The sequence below is a fragment of the Elephas maximus genome, chromosome 1 (assembly GCF_024166365.1).
Source record: "Elephas maximus indicus isolate mEleMax1 chromosome 1, mEleMax1 primary haplotype, whole genome shotgun sequence".
Taxonomy (NCBI): Eukaryota; Metazoa; Chordata; class Mammalia; order Proboscidea; family Elephantidae; genus Elephas; species Elephas maximus.
In genome coordinates this window covers 75,945,075-75,960,224 of record NC_064819.1, presented here as the reverse complement: position 1 = coordinate 75,960,224, position 15,150 = coordinate 75,945,075, and the positions used below count along the sequence as shown (strand labels likewise).

Sequence of the window (15,150 nt, the reverse complement as noted above, 5' to 3'; positions counted from 1 at the left end):
TTTCTTCGTTTCCCTACTTTGCTGTGGGAGTGAGATTCGGAAACCCTGACGGCACAGTATTTAAGTCCTACGGCTGCTAACCAGGAGCTGGGCAGCTCGAGTCCTCCAGGCTCACCTTGGAAACTCTGTGGGGCAGTTCTGCTGTGTCCTATAGGGTCACTAGGAGTGGGCATCGACTCGACGGCAACGGCTTTTTTTTCTGGGTTTGGTTTCAGCAGAAATTTATTATTATTTTTAAATAAAAATATCCCTCGGCGGCAGGGAAGCGAAAGGTCTCGCAAAGGTTAGTGGCTGCTGAGAGCCACTAGCGCCGGCGGAGCTGCGGACGAACCCGCAGGGTCGCCCCGAGGGCCAGCACGGCCTGGCCTACTAGGGAGAAGGGCCTACTGCCGCCCCCGAGGTGCCAGGGCCCTTGCCAGGGCGGTGCCATGGGATCACCCCACAGCACCGCGAGGCCCCATTTCCTCCCGAGGGCGCCTGGGACTTCATCCCACAGCCTAGAGGTCGCGGCTCCCTCCCGCACCAGCCCAGCCCAGCTCTTCCCGGCCAGGGGGCTCTGCACCGGTCGCTGCTGCTCGGGGGCTGCTCCACTGCGGCCACGGTTGGGTGTGACACTGCCGGGCCCCAGCCCCTTCCCTTGCACCATCTCTTCCTCATCTGTGGACCCTAGGGAGCATGAAGGTCCATTTTGAGAGCCCAGAGCTCAGCCACCCAGGAGGAAATGAGTGGCTGTGTTCCGGCTCTTTTCCCCAAGTCCCCGCAGTGTAAATTACTGCTTATTTTTTGCTTTTGCAACGGAGATTCACGTGTCCTTGAGTAACCCGATATCCTGGTTGCCCCCAGCCGGCTCAGCTGTGCGGTTGATATTGTAATTTATAAGTGTAATTTAATTTCGCTTGTTGGTGAAGTCAAGAGTATTGCCATTACATTCAGCGATACACGGGAATTACAGTTTAAGAGTAACATTAGCACAAAAAAACATTTCTAAGGATTCCGTATGGTCTGGTAGGAGAGGAGGTCCATGGCGGGGTGGGGGGCGGGGGGAAGTGTGACACCATGAGTTACCGCACTGTGTGACATCAACCTAGTGACAACTGGGGAGACTCACATTCTCTTACCCAGAAAGTCAGGCACTCCTAGCTCCTGGCCGGGAGTTCTCTGGAAGAAGACTCCAGATTTATTCTACCAAGAGGATAAAACAGGGGATCTCTGGCTTGGAAGGCATGTGATGCATTTGAAGCCGAGGTTCCATACCGACAGCAAGAGAAACCTACGAAAATCTTTACCTTACACAGTGAGCCTTCCCAGATCCCTTCAACCCCACGTCCACTCTCAATGGACAAGTTCCTTCCAAAAAGTCAGAGCTTCCAACCAACTTTCTAATCTTAACTATGGATAGAAAAATCAGAATCACCATATATCATAAGAAAATGTTTAAGAAAGGTACCAAAAGACAGGGGTCGGGGGGCTCGGAGAGATAAGTAACTTGTGCAACAAAGGCTACATAGGTAGAACAATGCTAATAATAAGCCAATATAAATATACTCAGAGAGATGGGAGACCACAGTGAATATTGCAATAAGGGTAGGTGTAATTGCAAAAGGAAAAAGCCTTTTTAGCAATAAAAAAATATTATAAATGAAAAATTCAATAAGTAGATCATAAAATATAACAACACACTGGTAAATAGGACAAAAAATGATGAAAGAGCAAGAAAAAAATATTAGAGGAAAGTTCAGGATGTGCAATATCTAATCAGTATTACTTCCAAAAATAAACAGGAAAAATGTAAGATAAACTTCAAAAAAATCAGGTATGTTTCACAGCACTAAACAAAAGTAATTTCTAGATAGTCAGGAAAATGGGTAAAATGATACATATACCTACCCCATTATTGAGGAAACAGAGAAGAGCATAACACATTTCAGAGAGGGAAAAACGAGTCACAAAAAGAATCAGTAACCAGAATAACTGACTTCGGAAGATCAACACTGGAAGCTAGAAGACAATAAAGCAATGGGTTCAAATCCAAAGGACAATGAAATCCATCCTAGGATTCTACACCCAATCTAAGTACCCATCAAGTGTGAGAGTAAATTGAGACATTTTGAAATACACATTGTTTTATAAAATTTACCTCCCATTCTCCCTTTCTGAGAATATATTGGAGGATATGCTCCACCAAAGTGAAAAAGTAACTTAAGAAATACCTTACAGATACTCTGAGATGCAAAGGCAATATAAGAGAGAAGTGGAAGGATACTCCAGGATGACAGGGATAAGTGTATATACAATATAGAGGGAAAGTAGAGCAGACAGGAAGATTTCTGTCATGGATTGAATTATGTCCCCCCCCCCCCAAATGTGTGTATCCACTTGGTTAGGCCATTATTCCCCATATTGTGTGGTTGTCCTCCATTTTGTGATTGTAATTTTATGTTGAGAGGATTCGAGTGGGATTGTAACACCACCCTTACTCAGGTCACCTCCCTGATCCAAGGTAAAGGGAGTTTACCTGGGGTGTGGCCTGCACCACCTTTTATCTCTCAAGAGATAAAAGGAAAGGGAAGCAAGCAGAGAGTTGGGGACCTCACACCACCAAGAAAGAAGCACCAGGAGCAGAGAGCATCCTTTAGACCCTGGGTTCCTGTGCAGAGAAGCTCCTAGTCCAGGGGAAGATTGACGAGAAAGACCTTCCTCCAGAGCCAACAAAGAGAGAAAGCCTTCCCCTGGAGCTGGCACCCTGAATATGGACTTCTAGCCTACTAGACTGTGGGAAAATAAATTTCCCTTTGTTAGAGCCATCCACTTGTGGTATTTCTGTTGTAGCAGCACTAGATAACTAAGACAATTTCATAAATGTCTGAGGAAGAATTCTTCAAAGAGATGAAATTGAGAGGAACCTGGGTGCAGTTAAAAACTCTGACAGGAAATTTTAATAAACAGTGGATGATTTTGGGATTGAAATAATAAGACCTATAGAAAATTATGCAAAGAAAAATACGATTATTTATTCCATGGGGGGAGAGAAATCCTAGTTTGTTAGGATGGTTTAATATTAGAAAATATGCATAAGATTATTGATAGATATAAAAAAATACTTAAATACTTAAATGCAGAGATACACCATGTTAGTGAAAACAGAAGTTCAATCGAATAAAAATTACCTCTTAAATTTTATATGTATGTATATTCATGCACACATACACACAATGAAATTTCAACCAAAATCTCAACAGATTTGCATACTTGGAAGAATAAAATAACTTCAGCAATCTAGATCATTTTTAAAAAGAAGAAGATGGTAGAGCTTCTTGCCCTTCTAAATATTAGGTGTATTGTAAGAGGTAGTAATTAATACGCATTTTTTCTTCAGAGAAAGATAAATAAATCAATGGAACAGAATGGATAGCACAAATTTAGGCCAAAGAAAATAATGAAACGTGGTATCTGACATAGGTGACATAGATTAGAACAGGAATATGAACTCTTCATTAAGTAGTACTGATACAATTTTATATATTACAGACTTTAAAACACACAAAAATTTATTCCAGTTGGATTAAGGCTTAAATGTGAAAAGCAAAGCTTTTAGACATTTCAGTTGAAGACCGTGGAGGAAAATTGCTAAAACTATCGGCCCCAGTGTCTATGAAGAGCCCTGGGACAGTATCAACATGAAACATCATTTCTCTCTCTTCTTTTTGAGATTGCCTTTACCTGTCAAGCAGAGATTAGAGTTTGTTATTGCACTTCTCCTTTTCCAATATCTGTCCATAGGAGTCTGCCTTCCCCTAGGCTAAGAAGGCTGGAGCAAAATTAAGTTGAGGTAGAGTTGCTATTCCTTACCCAAGAGTGGGGTTTATCTGTGATTCATCTTGATGTGGGCCATGACATGGCTTATCATGAGACCAACCAAAAAAACCAAGCCCACTGCCATTGAGTTGATTGGAAACCCTGGTGGTATAGCAGTTAAGACCTATAGCTGCTAACCAAAAGGTTAGCAGTTCTTAACCCACCAGGAGCTTATATGGGGCAGTTCTGCTCTATCCTATAGGGTCACAGTGAGTATGATCACAAGACCAGGATCTAGAATTTTTTTCTGCTTTCCTGGCTGAGATTCTTTGTGAGGTTTCGTTCCTCCATAACTTCTGTTTCTTACTGACAGGAATGTGCTTCTTTCTTTAGTCTTGTTAAGGCCCAACGTTCTGGAGGAAGAGCCTTTGCTTCTCCTCTGAGAAAACCTTCCAAAATATGAGCAGGTATGTTAACCTAAAGTTGGTGTTAGGGTGGTATGGCTACCAACAAACTGCTGCACAATTGAGATAAATTAACACTTCCAGCTGAGAGTGCTCCTTCTGCATTTCTGCTGCTATTAGAAAAAAGGTTCTTCAGGGTGCAATTTTCCTTTCCCTGATTCCCTGAGTCTTGGAGCCACTCATACTAGGATCTGTCTTTCTCTAAGACCTCTGTGCCTTCCCCAAACTTACGTATTACTATGGCAAACATTTTGACCATCATCAACCTTTAAATAGTCTTGCTAAAACCTTTGGATAAACCTCATCCTGAAGACAGAAAAAAACTCTCCCTGTCACAGTTGAAATTATTTATCACCATCAATAAAGCAGAGGATTGCAGTTGATTTAAATAGATGCTGAATCTGGCACTAGTGTGTGCAACATCACTAACACAAAGGCCTTCCTCTAAGTAACAATGCTATTTACATATTTATTTAACAATAACGATAATGCCTAATTCTTTATGTTTTTGGTTTGTACCTTACTGTTATGAATTGAATCGTGTCCCCCCAAAATACGTATCATAAATCCTAACCCCTACACCTGTGGATGTGATCCCATTTGGGAATAGGATTTTCTTTGCTATGTCAATGAGGTCATACCAGTTTAGGTTGTGTTAAACCAACCATTTTTGAGATATAAAAAACAGATTAGGCACAGAGATGAGGAAGCACAGGTGGGGGAAGATAGATGCCAGGACACATGGATGGAGTAACAGAAGCTGAAAAGAGACAAGTACCATCCCCCAGAGCTGACAGAGAGAGAAAGTCTCCTAGAAATGGTGCCCTGAATTCTGACATCTAGTCTCCTAAACTGTGAGAAAATAAATTTCTGTTCATTAAAGCCACCCACTTGTGGAATTTCTGTTATAGCAGCACTAAGAAATTAAGACACTCACGGAGCTAGGCTATGTTTAGAAAAATTGTAGAAAGTGGGTAACTCTCATTAACTTCCTTTGAGAGATAAGGATGATGAAGTACAGAGAAATTAAAAACCAGTTCAAGATCATGAGTGTCATAGAGTTAGGCAGTTTTTTTTTTTCTACAAGTGTAGTTAGCAGGTTGTATAAGATGCTCCCAGACTAATATTACTAGTACCAGGTCCAATTGCCATTGAGTTGAGTCTGACTCATGGTGACCACGTGTGTGTCAGAGTGGAACTATACTCCATAAGGTTTTCAAATGGCTGTTTTTTTCAGAAGTAGATCAACAGACCTTTCTTCTAAACTACCGCTGGGTGGACCTGAACCTCCAACCTTTCAGTTAGTAGCTAAGCTGATCAACTGTTTGCATCACCCAGAGACTCCAGACCAACAGTAGTGTATTCATAAAAGGACATCTGGAAAATGCAAACGTTTAATATCATAATCCTTTCTTCGGTTTATACCAGATTTGCTCGTGATGCTTGCTCAAGACTACAGTATATTATTGTGAACCAGAGAGCCTAACATGTCTAATATAAACATGTGCTTTTCACAAGTACCACCTAGTACTTGCGAAGCAAGCACTCTTCTTTTTGAGCAAAACTGTGAGCCTGGGTTCACTCTACTCCTATTACTTACCTGGCAGTATAAGCTGATTCTGTGCCAGATCTAGAAGCCTAGCTCTTTCACTATGGGCAGGCTCTGAATCACAGTCCATGGAGTTCTGCTACTCAGGCAGGTAAGAACTGGAGAAAATAAGTTATAGCGAATTACAAAATCAAGATGTTTACCTCTGTCCTAAGTCTGTTTCCTCATTCACTTGTGTTAAAAGAATTGATGAGAGCTGGCCCTTCTGAGCCAATACATACTTAGTCCCTGCCCTAACCCACGTGAAACTGAAATTGAGTAGAGATCACACACACACACACACACACACACACACACACACACACGAAAATTGACATGGAGAATAATACATGTAAATATGAATGAACATTGTGAATGCTGCTAGGGAGCAGCCTCAAACCTGGGCTTGCTGGAGGTAAGACATCCTGAAGTGTAAGCCATCTCAGCTCAGGTACAATCTCTCTGAAGCTTTGTTGATGAGAGTCTCAGAATCTATGTCAGGTAGACAATTGGGGAGGAAGTAGGGGCTATTTTAGCCCCAAGAAGGGATGGCTTTGGGAAAGAGAAGAGGCTACCCTCATACTAAAACTTCTAATAAGCTAAGACTATTTTTTTTATGAGAAAAAAGACAATAGACAGTATTTTTTGAGCACTCACATTTTATGAGACCTAGGTGCCATTTATGTGTTCTCAGAGTGCTGTACTATGGGAGAAATGGGCTCAAGGAAGCTCCTCTGGGAATCTGCTGGTCTCATTACCTAACAGTGGCTTGCACATAGCACTGGCTGCTTCTCCTTTCACCCCCTCATCTCAAATTAGCTCTCCTCCACTACCATTTTACCCAGTTCACTTGCCCCTTTCTAACTCACTCTAGAAACAGAGGGTGCTAGAGATAGAGGGTATTCTTCTGGGCCATGATTATTTTTCCCCAGAAGTTCTTCCAATTTTCTCCAGATTTTCAAAGTGTAGAATTGCTCAACAGTGGCCCAACCATGATTCATAATCTTCATGTGCTGGGAAAGTTCACCACAATAAATCTGAATCTGCTTTCGAACAGTCATTTCCTCATGTCTCCAGTGTTAAAAAGGAAAACTTTTCAATTTTTTATTTTCTCAGATCATCCCAGTTTCTTCTTCGGAATACCCAGTCAACACCAACAGGACTGTGTAGATATGGGTTTGTGTAGGGCTGGGAACAGAAGTATTGGAGAGAGGAAACAGAAAAAACAAACGAATAAAACATCTCATAGACATTCTCTGGCTGACTGTTTGGGATGGGTGATTAATATTTGTCTTTTTTGTGTTCAGATTAAAATACAAGTCCGTTAAATTTTGTATGGGCTTTTCAGAGACTGTCTCCACAGCAGTGTGTTGAAAAAAAATTACAGTTGGAAGCAGCTTCCAACTACTGCTGTGACTCGGATTCGAACCGAGGTTGCTGCGGCCACAACACAGAGTACTAACCACTATACGATCACGGCACGCCACCAGAAACTGCCGTTTAGCTGATTCTTTTTTTCCCCCCATTTCACAGAAACAACTATTGTGTCGTCTAAAGACCTGTACACTATCTTCCTTATTTATTTTAAGATTGCCTACACAGTTTACTCCCTTATCGCCTTTAAATTTTTTTCTTTTTACTTTTGGTAAACAAAACAAAGGGAACAAAACTTAAGTTTCGCTTATATGGAGTTTTCCTAGCTCGGTGGACCCTCTCTGGAAGGCGTAGTACTTGAAACCCAAAACTTCCACTGCTCCTCCCCCCCCCCCCCCCGCCTCCCTACGCTCGCACGTCACCTGCCCAGTTTTAAAGAGTGGTTCTTAAACCTTTGGCAACGGAATGGCGAGGGAGCTGCTTCGAAGTGGACCTTCCTGGGCTCCATTTTAGGCCAAACCCGTCCCCATGTCTCCGTGCTTGCCGTGGAAGCTGGCATTTTAACAGGCGCCAGAAATGAGTCCTATTCCCCTAGAGTCTGCGGCTGGGTCCTGACCCACATGTCTGTGAGGAGCCAGCAAGGCGAGTCCCGGACTCGGCCCGCCCACTCTAAGTTCTGAGAAAATGCTCAGTGTCTTGGGGGCACTTAGACTTCATTGAAACTTCGTTCTCCTTGGTTGCCAAAAAAAAAAAAAGAAAACCCAAACCCGATGCTGTCAAGTTGATACCCCACAGAGTTCCCAGGGGGCAACTGGTGAATTCGAACTGCTGGCATTTTGTTTAGCTGCGGTAGCTCTTAACCACTGTGCCATCAAGACTCCAGTCACTGAATTTCCAGAAGGGGCATATGAGAATGTGCTTCTTGTGTGGCTCCAGAGCTGGGTGACTCCTCCACCCCATACCACCTGCTTGCTGTTCTAGAAACATGCCCTTTAGAGTCAGGGTTCTGGACACGGTATAAAATGATACCCTTCTCTTTATCTGGTTAAATCTGATTAACGCTTCACCTCTCGGCTTCAGCTGCAATCCTTCAGGGAAACTATTCCTGACCTCTCCACACAGCCTCTTTCCCATTCTAGGTTAAAACTTCTGTATTTTCTCTGTTCTTGATCCCTTTTCCCTTTCCTTCAGTTATGATGTATCAATTATTGAGGTTATTTGATTGTCAGGCCCCTCCTTCTACGTCGTAGTATGCTTCAGGGAGAGCTATCAATTTTGCTCAATAGTCTATCACCAGGGCTCCACATTCAGTGGCTCTCAGGTCCCTGGGTAGCATAAGCTGTTGGTTCTTGACTACTAACCCACATGCCCACATGTTGGCAGTTTGAGTCCACTCAGTGGTGAAAATACTGTAGCCAAGAAAACCGTCTGTGGAGAAGTTCTACTATGTAACGCACAGGGTCAACATGAGTCAAAACCCCTGGAAACTGATTTTTGTTTGTTTGTTTGTTTATGAATATGCTTATATATACTGATATATATCTGATACATAAGAATCAACTGGGGTACATTCTGATTCAGTAAATCTGGGGTGGAAATACAAATGCAAATCCTCAGCAGGGGGTCAAACCAAAAATAACTGGCTCAAAAAAAAGGCCCTGGTTTAATTACTGAGATTTTATCTCCTTTCCTCTAGATTATACAAACAAAACCATCCTAGTTACTGGCAAGTTTGCTGAAGAATCACCTGCTTCCCAATATTTGTATTTTGAGCAGGGAAGACACCTGGAGACTTTCTCAGTCTCAAGGACATGAGCTTAGTCAAGTTTAAGGAAAGGGAATGTGGCCTATAAGCAGGGGAATGCAGGCTAACTTTCTGTCTCAGGTCTATTTGAATTGAACTTCTGTCTCTGTTTCCCTCAGGGACTCCGTTTCACCCTATTTAGAAAGCAGCTCCAGACAGAAGTGCTTTTCACTATTTTCTCTTGGGATGTTTTGGCCTTTGGTTTCATTTTTATGTGCCTCTCTATAAGGAGAGAAAAGCAAATTCTGTATTCTTGGTGTGGCACAGGACTAGAAAATGGCCTCTTTGCTTGCACTTTTTATTTTTGAAGGACTTTCTGTGAATGACGCCTTCACTACAACAGTTCTGAGTAGGATAAGAGACAGATTGGCATAGTACAACTTTTACCAGTTCCACATTTACCAATGGCATGCGCTTTCTACTTGTGACTTCCCTAAATTTTCCATGAGAAATAAGTTAAAAATTCTCTCTTCTAATCAAAAGCATAGTTCCAGTAATTCTTCCCTCTTTCTTTTATATTACAAAAAAAGCAATTTTATCTCTGTAGATCTTTCCTATCAACATTCAAAGATGTTTTCTTTCTTTCATTGGAAATAAATATGCTCTTGCTCCTACTTACTTTTTCAGTTACTGATACTACTAGGCATTGGAGCTTACTCAAAGGCAACTAACAACAACAGTAGAGTTTCTACTGTCCAGTGGAGGTGAAGAGGATACTGCCAGAACCCAGGGCAATCTCTCAAGCATTTATTTGCCCACAAGTCCTGGTCTGTAAAAAATTGTGGCAAAGCTATAAAGAAAAGACCACCAAGTATGCAGATATCACAGGAACTAAGGCATAAATTACACCATGTCCCCGTGTAAAGTGTCCAGCTAAAGTGTGGACAGAGGTAGAGGTAAAAAGGAATTAGCTTCAGAAGGGATCTAGGATTAATTTAAAGAGGACTGGTGACAAAATGATCAAGCACCTGGCTGCTAACTGAATGGTTGATGGTTTGAACCCACCAGTAGTTCTGTGGAAAAAAAGACCTGGTGATCTCCTCCAATAAAACTTATAGCCTAGGAAACCCTCTGGGACTGTTCTACCCTGTCCTACAGGATCACCGTGAGTCAGAATCAACTTGAGAGCACACAACATGATTATTAACTTCAAACTTGTGGTCAGCTATAGAAGCTAAGTCCATAGCAGCTTTGTTATTATGTTAATAAATTATTTCCTACTTTTTACCTCAGTACCTTCTAGGAAAGCGATGAATAAAATTTTAGGTTTCAGGTGGGATTCTGAACAAATTGATAACACTCCATGAGCTGGTGTGATTTCATGCTTTACAACTTGAAGATAAAAACTTTTCACTTAGGAAAAGGATAAGAGTAAATGCCAAAGGACAAAAGGAGTAGACTGTGCCAGACAGTTCCTTTCATGAGTTGAGATTCACTCTCCCTCTCCTCCATCCTGTATCCCCAAGAGACTGGCCCATATATGAATGCACTTCCTTACCCTCTGGTTTCTGGTTGAATTTGGCCAGTGGGAAGTCAATGCAGATCAGAAGAGGAAGGAACTCTCTGGTCTCCAAATTTCCCTCCCCCCCCCCATTGCCCTTGAGTCCCCTCATTAGCACAGCGCTTAGTAAGTTTGCTGAACATGAGAAAGGTTGGGCAGAAACAACTTGGTTTTGAGGAGCCCTGCTGGTGCAGTGGTTAAAGCGATAGACTGCTAAACCTAAAGGTTGGCGTTTCAAACCCACCAGTTGCTCTGTGGGAGAAAGATGTGACAGCTGGCTCCTGTAAAGATTACAGCCCTGGAAACCCTGTGGGGCAGTTCTACTCTGTTGGTTTTGGATGATACTAGCTCCAGGTTACCACAATATCCCTTTTGGCTTTCTAAATACCTTGTTCATCCCTTTACAAATAGATTCTCTAATAAACAACTTTCAAAGTACACAACTTGAGAGTCACTCCTTTCCTGATGGGACCCTGGATAACAAACTGACTCTTCTAATTTACATACTACTGGAGTTTACAGGCATTAAATGGAAGTACAAATAAGATACTTGTTTCCAAAATGTGATAACTGACACGTAGTTTAAGGCCCTGGTCTAAAGAGAATGATGTCAGCAGGCATAACGTAAATTAGGAATCAGGAACATCTCACAGAGAAGGTGTATTATTATGTGTCGGGATTGAATTGCCTGTCAACTTGGCTAGGTCATGATTCCTAGTATTGTCTACCATTTTGTTACCTGATGTGATTTCCCTATGTGTTGTAAATCCTATCGCTATGATGGATGACCAGCAGTTATATTGATGAGAGCTACAAGATCAAATAGCGTTTTAAGCCAATCTCTTTTGGAGATATGAAAAAGAGGAGCAAGCAGACAGACATGGGGGCCTCATACCACCAAGAAAGCAACACCGTAAACAGAGTGTGTCCTTTGGACTGGAGGTTCTTGGGCAGAGAAGCTCCTAGACCATGGGAAGATTGATGACAAGGACTTTCCTCCAGAGTTAACAAAGAGGAGAAAGCCCTCCCCTGAAGCTGGCTCCCTGAATTTAAAATTCTAGCCTACTAACCACCCACATACTAGACTGTGAGAAAATAAATTTATTTTTGTTAAAGGCAACTACTTGTGATATTTCTGTTATGGCAGCACTAGATGACTAAGACATTGTGAAAACTGAAAAATGACTGACCAAAAAGTACTCTGGGCCTAGGAAGTAGCAAACACGAAGCCTCTGGAATAGGAAGAAATTCAACATATTCTAGAAATAACCCTTGTGATTACAGGATAGCAATCAAAGAGGTAGCAAAGCAGAAAAGCTGGAAAGGTAGAGATGATCAAGAAAGAACATGGTGAACTCCTTGCTTTTTTGTGTTTGTTGTCTCTCTATCCCAACTTCATGCTTCTATACTTTCCTGTGTATCCCAAAGCTAGAAGACTACAAATGACATTTCCTTGATTTTTTGTTTTTTTTTTCTTGCCAGCTAGGTTCTGATAATTTCCAGCCAGAGGACAGAGTAGAGGTCAAGAGGAAAGGAGGATCTATTTGCTTCTGGATCTAGCAATAATGGTGGTGAGTCCATGGATTATTTGGGGGGTGAGGAAGCGGTAGGAAGCAATCACAAAACACAGTGCTCCTTCCCCCTGGGGAAGGGGTGGAACACCTTTAATATTATCTGTTTATGCAATCTGATCTCCTGACAATTGAGACTGCCAGGGCCTAGTACATTCCAGAGTCATAATTTATGTAGCTTAAGTACCACATCAAATCAAGCGGGAATCCCTGAACCCCTTTAATTCTAGTCTGGCAACAGTGTCGATTTGTTTTCAAATATCTAAAGTATGGAGGGCATTGACTTCAAATGGTGGGTCTGCGATTATGACTAATTTTTGATCAGTAAAGCTGTATCAATTTACATCAGCAATTTTATCTTCCAAATTCTTTGGCTCTTACTCTGGCTGCTTGAGAACATTGCAAATTGATTTTATCAGGCTAGAATTACAAGGCGGGTTCAGAGATTGGCCGGCCTGGCTTCATCTGGTACTCTCCCGGGCATACTAGTACTTGTTCTTCCAGTAGATCAGATTACAGGAAGTGAGTTACTCTACTCAATCCTGAGGGGAAAGGAGCACTTTATATAATCTTCGTCAAAGAACAAAACCAAAGATCAGCTATGAGACCAAACCGTCAACATTTACTCAAAAGCAAAGATAAGGCAAGGAAGGGAAGCTAAATCAATGGAAACAGAACAAAAAAGAATGAAATCAACCTGAATGCTAACATAGTGAGAAAAAATTGTAACAAATGTCACAGAACAATTTGTATTAAGAATGTTAATCTGTTGCCATCGAGTCTACTCAAAAATCGCTAAAGGGGAATCTAACCTACTGTGTAAAACTTTTACCTAAAATACAGTAAGGTGTTTCTAAAAGTGCAGTAGAGATTGTGTACTAGCTTTTTCTTTGATAGTGTGAGTGGCTCTGAAAAGAGCCTTTGTTTTCCAGTATTTCCAACCTTGCTTCACTTGGCCTTGTGGTGGCTCTCAGTCTTCTTGGGCAGCAGCACGGCCTGGATGTTGGGCAGGACGCCACCCTGCGCGATAGTGACTTTGCCCAGCAGCTTGTTGAGCTCCTCGTCGTTGCGGATGGCCAGCTGCAGGTGGCGCGGGATGATGCGGGTCTTCTTGTTGTCGCGGGCCGCGTTCCCTGCCAGCTCCAGGATCTCGGCCGTCAGGTACTCCAGCACCGCCGCCAGGTACACCGGCGCGCCAGCCCCGACCCGCTCTGCATAGTTTCCCTTACGGAGCAGACGATGCACACGGCCCACTGGGAACTGGAGACCAGCTCTGGAAGACCGCGTCTTAGCTTTGGCGCGGGCCTTACCACCCTGTTTCCCGCGTCCAGACATTTCACTCCCGACAGAATCACTACTCGCTGCTAAAGGAAAGGCAGGGGCAGCGCTTTTTATAACCACTGTTAGGCGCGAAAAAGAAGTTGTATCATTGGTTAAAAGTACCGCTTTCATTTTAACCAATGGAAATGCGATATTGAACTTAGCGTTTTCTGATTGGGCAAAATTAACTTCTGTTGTCACGTTGAATAACTACCAATCAGACACAGGGTTTTAACTCATCATCTTATCTGCATAAGAGGCTCCTATAAAAGAAGCTACATCTTTTCCTGCTGGCACTTTTTCTCATTACTGGTACTCTGCTATTTCCTCTCACGATGCCTGAACCGGCTAAGTCTGCTCCAGCCCCGAAGAAGGGCTCCAAGAAGGCGGTGACCAAGGCGCAGAAGAAGGACGGCAAGAAGCGCAAGCGCAGCCGCAAGGAGAGCTACTCCGTCTACGTCTACAAGGTGCTGAAGCAGGTCCACCCCGACACCGGAATCTCCTCCAAGGCCATGGGCATCATGAACTCCTTCGTCAACGACATCTTCGAGCGCATCGCTGGTGAGGCGTCTCGCTTGGCGCATTACAACAAGCGCTCGACCATCACGTCCAGGGAGATTCAGACAGCCGTGCGCCTGCTGCTGCCCGGGGAGCTAGCCAAGCACGCTGTGTCCGAGGGCACCAAGGCCGTCACCAAGTACACCAGTGCCAAGTAAATTTACCAAGCAATTGCTTTTGCCCCGAAGCCCAAAGGCTCTTTTAAGAGCCACTTACGTTGTCAATATTAGAGCTGTAAATACAGGGACAGTGTCTCGGCTTAAACTCAGGCGATCTCCCTAAGGTGGTTGTGAGGATTCCCCTCCAACTTTGTGACAAAGCTTCCTGTCTCTGGCGCGACAACGGTTGCGTGAGATGGGCGTGGCTTTCTGTTTTTCTGTTCACAGCTTATTTTGCCGCTTTCTTCCTCACCCCCATCAAGGTTCTACTCTGCTTTTAAGTGGATTTGGCTTCCAATGGCCTTCCAAAACGCAGCTCTTTAGTTGTCTCTGAAGTGCGATATGATCAGAAGTAGAAGAATGGGGGAAAGGGGTTAAGATGTTTGATTTCTGCCTTTCGTACAGCTCCCAAACCCTGCCCCTCCCTCCCCTCCCCCCACTTCTACTTTTCAGTCTATTTGGTGCTCAGACAATGCCCGACCACAACCTGGGATACAGTCCGCAAAGGAAAGATGAGAAGCATAACTCTGCCTATGAATAAAATCGAATACGAGAGATTACAAGATAGGATAGAACTTGTGTGACCAGTTTGCTAGTTTTTAAGACAACATTTTCAAGGTTCACTGATTTCTTCATTCAACAAAGAAAGCTTTTAGAGCTTTCAGAGAGAAAAACTTAAGAGACCAGACAGCAAAAAGATTTGAGAACAAGGCAAGGCCGCCCCTGAAGCAGAAGGCCACCTCGAAAGGGGAGAGAATAGTGCCCCGGGTCCAGGGTTTGAGCACAAATTAGGTGGGGTAGTTTTATAGTGTGAAAGGAGGCTAAAAGTGATTCTTGCTCTTTTATGCAAGTAATCAGCAACGTGAAGACTGGGGTCAATTTTAAATTAGGATGGAAACTGTTAAATTTGTGATTTAGAAGTAAAGATCAGTTTTGTAAGAAAATGAGTTTACCCTCATTCATTAATTTAACATATATTTTTTTAACGCACTGTTTTAGTCTCCAGGGATACAGCGA

The 15,150-nt window shown here is 42.9% G+C and overlaps 2 protein-coding genes across 2 annotated transcripts; one reads left to right on the top strand and one right to left on the bottom strand.

Annotated features, from left to right (window-relative positions):
• Positions 1–12,992: 12,992 nt before the first annotated feature.
• LOC126077088 (histone H2A type 1-H) lies at positions 12,993–13,474 on the bottom strand. The gene has a single exon (XM_049886049.1). It carries the CDS (start codon positions 13,430–13,432, stop codon positions 13,046–13,048), a length of 387 nt encoding a protein of 128 aa, XP_049742006.1. The 5' UTR covers positions 13,433–13,474; the 3' UTR covers positions 12,993–13,045.
• Positions 13,475–13,704: 230 nt separating this feature from the next.
• Positions 13,705–14,566, top strand: LOC126077096 (histone H2B type 1-K). Its single transcript, XM_049886077.1, has one exon. It carries the CDS (start codon positions 13,753–13,755, stop codon positions 14,131–14,133), a length of 381 nt encoding a protein of 126 aa, XP_049742034.1. The 5' UTR covers positions 13,705–13,752; the 3' UTR covers positions 14,134–14,566.
• Positions 14,567–15,150: the final 584 nt, after the last annotated feature.